Source organism: Vitis vinifera, chromosome 1 (genome assembly GCF_030704535.1).
Source record: "Vitis vinifera cultivar Pinot Noir 40024 chromosome 1, ASM3070453v1".
NCBI lineage: Eukaryota > Viridiplantae > Streptophyta > Magnoliopsida > Vitales > Vitaceae > Vitis > Vitis vinifera.
Window position 1 is genome coordinate 3,877,175 of NC_081805.1, and position 10,248 is coordinate 3,887,422.

At 36.9% G+C, this 10,248-nt stretch overlaps 1 protein-coding gene across 5 annotated transcripts; it reads right to left on the reverse strand.

Annotated features, from left to right (window-relative positions):
- Positions 1–582: 582 nt before the first annotated feature.
- LOC104882088 (protein PHYTOCHROME-DEPENDENT LATE-FLOWERING) lies at positions 583–9,957 on the reverse strand. Of its 5 annotated transcripts, none has more exons than XM_019221192.2 (14): positions 9,695–9,952; positions 9,509–9,586; positions 7,330–7,417; positions 7,196–7,260; positions 7,006–7,068; positions 6,447–6,509; positions 6,157–6,237; positions 5,376–5,537; positions 5,188–5,280; positions 3,725–4,755; positions 3,444–3,625; positions 3,198–3,343; positions 2,420–2,458; positions 583–2,331 (listed from the first exon to the last, which is right to left on the reverse strand). In XM_019221192.2, exons 1-14 carry the CDS (start codon positions 9,824–9,826, stop codon positions 868–870), a joined length of 3,687 nt encoding a protein of 1,228 aa, XP_019076737.1. In that variant the 5' UTR covers positions 9,827–9,952; the 3' UTR covers positions 583–867. The 5 variants fall into 5 exon arrangements, with proteins under 5 accessions (XP_019076737.1, XP_019076736.1, XP_010662340.1 ...); XM_019221191.2 differs by having other exon boundaries at positions 3,189–3,343; XM_059738716.1 differs by having other exon boundaries at positions 2,171–2,275; positions 9,695–9,957.
- Between the last annotated feature and the right edge of the window lie 291 nt (positions 9,958–10,248).

Sequence of the window (10,248 nt, forward strand, 5' to 3'; positions counted from 1 at the left end):
AAACTTTACAATAGGAAGAAAAAGAAAAAGAAAAAAACATTTTGGAAAAATTCATTATTTTGTTAGTTTTGTATTTATCATTGATTTAATCAAATGTTTTATAGCAATTTATCAAATTTCTTTAAAGATTCAACTATTCTAGACTATTTACATCATCTTAATGGTTTCACCCTATCATTTCAACTACTTTATCGTATAATTTTAATATCTTGAACTCCCCAAAGTTCCACTCCCTTCTCAATCATCTTGAAGTAATTTAATTCAAATTTACAAAAATTATAAAGTTTATTATTTTAAAGAATTTCAATTACATAAAGTCCAACGCAAACTCTGCGGATGAATTGAAGATGGAGTCAAATGGAACAAAATTAAAAGTTGGACTTTGTGTTATATCATTCTTTTAATCCTTGGATAATTCTTCACGTCAACGACTTTAACGGTCTGACAGGATACCCCGACGTTTTGTCGTTTTATCCCAACAACTTTTTAACTGTTGTTTTTTTTTCCTCACAAATCACTTTTTATAACGGTTTTAACTGCTTTAACTACCTCAACCTGTCTATATCATCTCAACGGTTTGTCCTCAAATTCCCATTCATTAAAAACACTGTTCCATTGTAATCTGGGAGACAAGTTCGATCTAACTGCGCACATGACAACAAACAACACACTGCCTTCTGCACATTCACTACACTACAGTATCTAAAACAACCCCATGAAACAAAACGCTAACATGAGAGCCGGTATATCTAATCTACTTTTGCTTTTTCATTATATAAAGCAGGGAAAGTAAAATGACTCTATACCTATCTCCGTCTCTGATATTCACACTCCCTCTTGGGATCTTCCTGCTGATAAGCCTCATTCTCATATCCCACCAGTATTGACCTCACTACTGATATCTCCCGACTCATCAGAAGCCGCCATGGTTGAGCTCTCATTGCTACCACCCCCAGACCCAACACGTGGGAAGCTCAGCTCAACACTTTCTGGAGCAACAGCTGGGTTGCCTGCATGCACTTGCAGCTGCGGATTCATTTGATGCTGATGGCTATGTTCTTGCAAACTAGATTGGCCCGGGAATGGTGGGTTCATTCTCTGGTATTGCAGCTGCAGTTGTGTAATATGTAGTTGTTGATGTATTTGCGCTGATGGTGGCTGCTGGCACAAAAAATTATGTACCATCTCCGGAACAAGTGGTGGGTGCATTGGCATCATCCTGGCATTTCTATGAATCATCTGCAGTTGCTGATTGGACATGTTATAAACTACTTGATCAGGAAGAATAGGTGGATGCATTGCCATCCTACTACTATTTGTATGGATTATTGGTGGCTGTCTGGCCATGCCATCGGTTGATCTCTCAATTATTGCTAGACCAGCATTGCTCTGGACTGGAACTCCTCTCAGCAGTGGTCTCTGTTGACTTTGTGCTACCATCATCCGTGCAATAGCAGCATCTGAAGGTTGAGAAATCCCACCATGAATCTGACTACTTCCATTGAAACCCAAAATATTGCTGCCAAGATTATTAACCTGACCCAAATTTCCAAATCTGGGGACATGTCCTCCCATGGACACAGATGATGGACCCCCAATGTCCATGAAATTACTTAAGTAACCAAGATCAGTATTTCTAGACCCCTGGATACCAACACCCAGATGCGTCATGCCCAAATTACTAGATGCAGCAGGCAGTCCTCTCATCATAATGTTGCTCTGCATAAGTTGCTGTTGCTGGCGTTCTCTTTGTTGCATCTGAAACTGTAACCGGACACTATTATTGATAATCTGCTGCCAATGCAACTGCAAGGGACTGACTTGTGCAGCATTGTTGAGCAGTGGATTGGATGAATAATTGGCTGAGGGCTGCAGAGCTGACTGAATGTTTCTAGAAGGGAGCAAATGGGCTCCTGTGAGAAAATTTTGAGATGGTAATTGACTGGGGTTAAGGACTGGCATGCTGCTGGTTACAGAACTGAACATGTAAGCAGACTGCCCTGGGACTAGAGTTGGGGAAGGTGGCTCCTCTGTCCCAGTTGCTGAAGTAGCACCACTGATATTAACACTTCGCTGTCGCAAGTGGCCACCAGTTAGAAAATCTTGAGATGGTAATTGCCTGGGTTTAGGGGTTTGCATGCTTCTGGTCAAGGAACTGAACATGTAAGGAGTTTTCCCTGGGATAGGGGTTGGGGAAGGTGGCATAACTGTTCCAACATCTGGAGTAGCACAACTACTAACACTTGGCGGTTGACTGCTAGAGCCCTGCTCAGTACTGCCAGGAGAAGATTCTATCTTATCACCAGCTAAAAAGAATCCTTCACGTGCCATCTAGACATGAAGAGAATATCACATAATGCAGGAAAGAAATCCAAGAACTCTCTTTTGTTTATAAAAAAAAAAAACCACGTAAACCTACCAGTGAAACAAACTGAGCAGCAAATTTGTCTATCTCATGCTGCAAAATGCATATCACAACTGTCAATACAATCAAAACCAGATAGACGATTTAGATCATAGGCTTTGTTCAGAGCCACATAAAGCAACTATGACAGCATAAAAAAGATTGATGCTTGATTAAACAAATTGTGTAATGATATAATTTTCTGACATTGTATTGGCTCCCTTATTTGTTCAATATTTTTTCCAGAAAATATACTGATATACATAGATTATTTATCTAAAATAAGGATATATTCAATCATATAGTGTTCCAACATTACAGTCATTGTAATCCAGGCATTGCCCAATATCCACATCTCTTTCTAAATTCATTTCCATTGAAAGATATGAGGCAACAGCAATGAAATTTGAATTCAGAACATGTTTTTGTATAAGAAATCAAAATTAAGGGAATCGGATGAGGGAAAAAACCATGTAACATCCTCCAAAGCCGGCAAGGATTAAAAAAAAAAGATGATAAAATCCCTTTTTTAAGCATAAATCTGAGAGGGGCAGAACTATGTTTATCATGCAAAATTTATATGCCATAATTCAGGAGTTCTGACAAAAAGAAGCTCATTTGTAAATAACTATTGGACCATTCAAATGGAAATAAAATCAGATTTGTATGATTATAAGAAAGGTAGATATATTTTAAAACCTCATTTAAGAAATCAAATGGAATGCCATGATTCAAACATCATGAAAAAAGAAAATGACATAACTGAAAATGTTGAAGAACTCACTGTGCTTACAAATGTTGATTCTAAGGGAAAATCAGTGGAATCAATCACTTCCCCTTGTCCATACAGCACCCGTCCTTCCACTGTTCCCTCCTTGAGCTTCTTTGATAAGACCAGTTTGGTCTGAGTCTCACTAACATCAACAGAAGGCTCATTACCTGAGATGGGATAAAAAAAAAGGGGTTAGGAATGGGATATAAGACAGTTAGGAAGAGAAGGATTAGCAGCACTGGGGAAGAGAAGCCTCTCCTTATGTACCTTTATAAAAATGAGATGGACGCACAAAATTTAATGTCCGCATCTGCAAGACACCATCAGTATTACCAGCTCTCAAGTTGTTATCCTCAGAATCTAAGTGGTAAGAGACCAGTGAAGTCTTAAAAATTGGTTTCTTGTCCAAAAACTTGTCCACTTTTCGCTTCCTATAATGCAGTCCATACCTGAATGCATGAAAGAGTAATATTGTACATCAGAAATCTGCAAAATCACACAAAGAGAAGGCGTCTGCACATCAGATGTGACTATAACTTGAATCGCACCTCTGTGTCACCATTTCAATTTTTGAAAACCTCTTAAGAAGAGGGTCCTCTTTAGTTCCTAAAGGCCATGGTGAGGAAGAATTCCCCACTGGACAGCTACTTGTGTCGACTGAATTCATATTTCTGATGCTTGGAAGAGATTCAACTATATTCATACTCAAGCCTTCAGGATGGGAATTTAACTTTCGCTTTCCAAGTACAGACGACTCTCTCAACAAAGAATCTCTATGACTGGAACTCACATTCACAGGTGCACTTCCAACAGCAGTAGAAACCAGAGGCTTCTGCAAATGTATCCTCTCATGTGCAAAAGGCTTACCCATATCATTCGGCTGGATTGAATTAGCAGGATCATTGATCTTTGACACTGAGGACAACTGGTGCATCTGTGATTTCTGGTCATTATGTCTAATATCTGACCTGGGAATCTTACTGCTTTCAGATTCTTGTTTCACTGGATGTGCGAGTACTCCAGATTGCAACTTTGGGATACCTTCAAGATTTACCTGCTGACCATCTTTCATTTTCGGAGAGGACTGCTTTTCTCCATTAAGTCTTTCATTTAGAATTTTTTCAGAATCACAACTCTGCCGTAATTGTTTCTCCTTCTGCTGTGTTTCTGGTGCAAGAATGGTTTCAGATTGGCTTACTGAAAGCTGGTGCGGAGAAAATTCCACTGGCTCTTCCTTGGGTTTCTTGAGGATGGGACCTTGGGTTTGTTTTTTGCATCTGTCCTTCTCACTGAGAACCAAGGTACCGGGTTCTCTTGGACTGCTAGGATGGTTAATAACATATTGTTTTGGTAACATGGCCTCTTGCAAAGTATTGTTCTCTCCTAAATGAGGATTAGAGCTTGGGATGGTCTTCTGGGAATATGATGCTCCTCCATCTTGAAATGCTAGACTTGGGGGGGACTCATCATTCTGGGTATCGCCAACCCCAGATGCAGGTGCAATACTGGACTCTGTGCCGGTTTCTGATGTATCAATCAGCTTCCTCTTTTTCGAGTTCCATGGAATTTCCAAATTGAGCTGCAACACATGTTGAGAACTAGTAAACATTTCAATAAAAATTTTATTATGCTAGCTTGGAAAGATATGAATTATGCAGGTGATATTTACTGCTAGAGCAATCCAGAAACTGAAAATAATCAGAAAAAAAAAAATCAAATCATAAAAGGTTGGAATGTCAATAAAAGAATCTATGAAGATTTGATTGTTAGATAAGCATTGCATGTGGAAAAGTAGAACCTGACGTTGTCAATTCAAATTATTTGCGATAATTCATAATTAACAATTAATTTTGTGTTTTTTTCATAATGATAACAATATTTTTTAGAGAAATATAAATGATAACAGTGATGGTTATGGACTCTTTGAATAAGTTCCATGTATTTTGAACTTCTTTGAAATTTAGAGGATCTTATCACTCGACATTATTTGAATTTATGCCCACAGTAGCACCTTTTTAGTCATGGATTCTCCACTAAAGATGTCCTGCTTTGGATTCAAACTAAGACCAGGTTGCATAGCCTTAAGAATGCGGGACTCAACTTCCTGAAACATGAAAAGCACCAAGATAATAATATTAGGGAACATGCTTGGACAAAAACAAGAAATCCTGCAGAAGCTTACTGATCAAGTGTACTGACCAAATGATCTTTGTAAGTCCAAGAATCATCTGACATTGATGATATATCCTTAATAACATTCTCCATGGACATCTTTAAGAGAGCTTTCTGAACAATTGGAGATTTTTCCACATGAAAAGTGCTATCTTCCATCTGGACCAAACAATTACGAAAATCTCGAATCTGCATGGCAATTATCTCTATTGGTTGGCATAAGCTGTAACATATAAAAGTAAATCCTGCAGACCCCCATTATGGCACAAAAATATCTGCAAAAATGCTAGAATGTTTCATGGAAGAGAAATCATTTCAATGTTTCTACATGTCTTTAGCAATTGACAGCTCAACTCTTAAGTTGTGCTGGCATAGTTCAATCACTTTTCAGCTTCAGAGTTTTCTGAGACCAGTCTGGCTCTTTGAGCATATTCCAATGGGGACAAGCTGATCTTGACTTAGAACCATGCATTCATCATAAATCTGAGCAAATTAAGAGTTTCAGGGGCACAACCTTGAAGCAAGATGGGTAAAGTCAAGTTTGGTCAACTCTATGACAACTACATGGACAAACAAGTATGTGGAAACAAGCTAGTAAAATTTCTATATTACAGATTGAACAATCAAATGAAGAATGTAAGACAAACAAAACATAACATTTTCTGGTTTGTTTCAATAAATACAAATATAAACCGCTAGGTTGCAGTCTACATTTGACACAAAAAAAATATTATATGGAGCTCCACATGGATACTCTCTTTGTTGAATTAGGGAAAATAAAGAAGGAAAACTGTAGTTGGTACCTCACCTCACACAGAAGAGCTCCATTGACATATTTGCATGGCAGGTCATCAAAAAAATCTCCAGGTAAATACCCATGCTCAATTGCCTAACACGAATAACATGCACAAAAGAAACACAAGAATCAACAATCAAATCTTCCATTTATTCTCAAAACAAGGAAAATTTTGATAGATAAACTAATAATTGGAAATATAATATACTTCAGAAAAGAAAACAAACTGAATACATCCAGTATTCAGATGCCTCATATAAGAATATATTCAAAATTTTGAGAAGTTGTTTTATTTTCATGACCTTATAAGCACTCTTGATCTGACATGCAAAGTCCAGGATCATCATTAATTTCTGTTGCAAATGCTGCAGATAAAACTCTTATGTTCAAATTCAGTGGCTGAATTATGAAACACAGCCTTTTCAAATCTAATACATTCTTTAACAAAACCTAATTGTGGTTCAGCAAGGAACAGTCCAAAGAAAGCTAGATGTCCATAAATAATATTTTATTACTGCAAGGAAGATTTGAAAAACCACATTAGTGGGTTTCAATGTTTTGTTGACACACAGTCACACACAGCATCTTGGACACAGAAACCCTCCAGTTCAGATACATGTGTGAAAGCAAATAGAATAGCCTCCAATAGCAAACCAAACCGCCACAATACATTCTTTTTTCTAAAAACAGGAAGTAAAAAATTCTTTCTATGAGTGTCCAAATTGATTGACATATGAAGGCATAGGACTTTATATGCAATCAGAACCCACGCCTTTTAGTGTTATGAGGTTGAACCTCCAGCTTATCCACCAACACATTACAACCATATCATGCTCAAAAGAGATATGGATATATACTTACAGAGAAAAGTTTATCGGATGCCCTATCATAAGGATGCAACATCTTAGGTACATCATTGAGCAACTGCAAAAACACTTCCTTTTAAATATGCATATGCTAAAGTCAAATTAAAGGAAGTAAATGCATAATACTATCTAATGATAAATGCTGAATAATTAATATTATGGAAGTTTCATGTACAATTGCTAACCTCAGCAGCTTTTCCAACAGAAAAGCCATCTGGGAACAGGTTTAGTGCAAAAGACACCTCAAGATCTGCAAAAGGAAAATAGAAAAAACCATCAGGGATGAATCAATTATTAACACACTTGTGCATTCTATTACCTTCAGGAAGTGGCTGGACCCCAGGTTTGGGATTGGCAGGTACAATTGAATGATCTGCAACTTTATCTCCTACTTCAACAAAGTTAGCCTGCATCAAAACAGTTGTTCTGTGAATTCAATCTCAATACTACTTGAATTATGTACAGATTAGACTGGACTCTCCAATTATCTATAACATGCATGAGAAAGATTATGAACAATGCTAAAGCCCATGATAAGATACTAACTGCCTATTAGTCCTGGTCAAATCATAAAAGGTGCTGCAAATCTTATTTTTGTTGCAAATGGATGAGTTTTCAATTATTTGCAAGAGGCACATACAGATCGCCTCAAAGTCCCGAGTTGAAAGTTTGAGCCTTTCATGGAAACATTATTGGTTTACAGACTTTTAAACAATAATTTTCAACCCATAAAATGTGTCATTTATTACTATATATATATAATTCATCAACAACAAAATTCATCAAACATTATGATCATACCAATTCAAGCAACAAAATGAACCATAATGCCCACCAAAGAAAAAAAAAATGTCCCATAATGTAAAAGCTAAGAAAATTCACTTTAAATAACAAAACTAAGAAAAGTCTCAAAATCCCTTTAAACTTGTGTTTTCTTTCCCTTGTACAAAGACTGAAAGATATGGAATCAGATTTGAAGATTTGTAGAAAGTGAAATATCAATTATTGTAGAAAAGGAAAAACATACCTACAAAACTCGATATCAAGAAAAAAATATAAACAACAGTTGTATTTATTTAAACCTTAAATGTCTGAAAAAAAACCTTACAGAACTATTTTTCTTGAAAGGACAAAATTTTAGAAGATAGAATTTTTTATTCAAATTTCGGATGACTTGGCCTGTATGCCCAATTGATTACTTAAAAAAACACTATATTGTGTGACTTGAGCATATGGGTCAAATGAGCTACTCTATCATACAATGAGCATACATATGATTGACTGACAATATAAAACGTCAGAATACTATTTACAATACATATTGAAATCAATGCATCTCATACTTATAAAAGCTCAATTCGTCAATCATTCATTCGGACACATAAAAGCTTGAGTTAATTTTATTCAACAAAGGTTCTAGGGTGATGAGCCCAATCAATTTAGTTACCATTTGAACTTGAGGGTTCCATTTTTAACAAAAGAAACCCACTAGCTTCGCTTTGTAGGATTAGGAAAAACCATCTATATGACCATGCGAGTACCATGCGAGTACCATTATTTTGATAGCTAATTTCTTGGATCTGCATGAGGCTCTTAGTGAACTTATAGTGCGCATATGCGATTTATAAAGTGCCAAAAAAAATGATATACAAGCTCATTGTCGGCAAAAGATCGAGCTAATGGTAATGGACAAAATTGAACCAGGGATCTTGGTTCGAAAGCATGATCCCAGCTAAATTTGTTATCCTAGTGGATTTACAGATCCCGGCATTGCAGAAAAACACAAATAATGCGATCAATTTTTAGCGGTGGTGCGATTTGAACTGGCCTTTGGTAGACCTATGGTGCACACATGCAATTAATAAATGCCAGAAAATGAAAGAAAAGTCTCGTTATCAAATAAGAGCCTCTAGTATCAACTTTGCTTATCCTAAGGCAAAATAAAAATTTATGATAACACATGAATTTGTAAGCACCATCTATAACAAGGAACAATAATCGATTAAATTTAAAAAAAAAAAATTAACAAATATCTGATTAATCATCTATTGATAAATTTACAGAGAGCAAAAAAATAATTTACTTAAAGAACGTATCAAGAAAGCTCCCAAGATACAATGAACTATACCTATAACCAAAAAATGTTCATGCAAATTACCATCTAAATTCTAAAGTGACTACACGTATACTACCTCTATGAATCAAAGGAGCTGAAAAACGAATTATCAGAAACACCAAGAATCACCATAAAAAAAAAAAAAAAAAAAAAAAGAACCGTTGAAACTTCACCATGCAAAACAAGAGAAAAACCCTTCAGAGAAATACCCACAAACTGATGGCAAAAATGAAGAACAAACACACAGACATAAATATACACCAACCTGCATGGTGTTAATAATCAGAGAGAACCCAAACAGAAACCAGAAAGAAAGATAACCAGAAAAATAAATAAAGATTAAACAAAGAAGTAAAGAAGAAAGAAAACAATATATATATACCCCAGTCTCAGTCTCCTTCTGCTGGTCGTCAGTCTGAGAGCTACTACTTTCAGCGTCTTTGTCCTCATTCATCGGTAGCTGCTTGGTGTTAATAATCAGAGAGAGCCCAAACACAAAGATAACCAGAAATATATATATAAAGATTATACAAAGAAGAAAAGAAGAAGCAAAACACTATATATATACCCCAGTCACATTCTCCTTCTTCTGGTCGTCAGTCTGAGAGCCACAACTTCCAGCGTCTTTGTCCTCGTCCATTAGTAGCTGCTTGGGCATGTACCTCTTCCCCTGCCTGTAAATCTTGAAATAAACACTCATTCCCTAATTTCTCTCAGGAATTTCTCCAAACACCTAGAGAGAGACAGTGCGCCAATGCACTACACCCTATGCTTAAACTGTCCAGTACGTTCTCTCGCACCACCGTCTCCACCCCTTATTTATAGGCCGCCACCTTTGCCATGAAAAAGAAACACGTAATACTAATCCCTCCCCCCTCCTTTTCCACTTATTTACCACCCCTGCCCCCCTCTCCTTTTTCATTTTGTATTCTTCCCCAAATTTGGTATTTTCTGTTTGGCCGTTTTGGCTCCTTTTCTGCATGTCGGAAATGTGTTCCGCCACGGCTTAGGGTTCCTGATTTGATCTTATCTCAATTTTAGGGTCCATTAATTGACCTCCCCTCATTCGGTGCACTCGGGTTTACGCTTTCCCGTGGGCGCTCCCCTCCTGCTTCCGTTGAT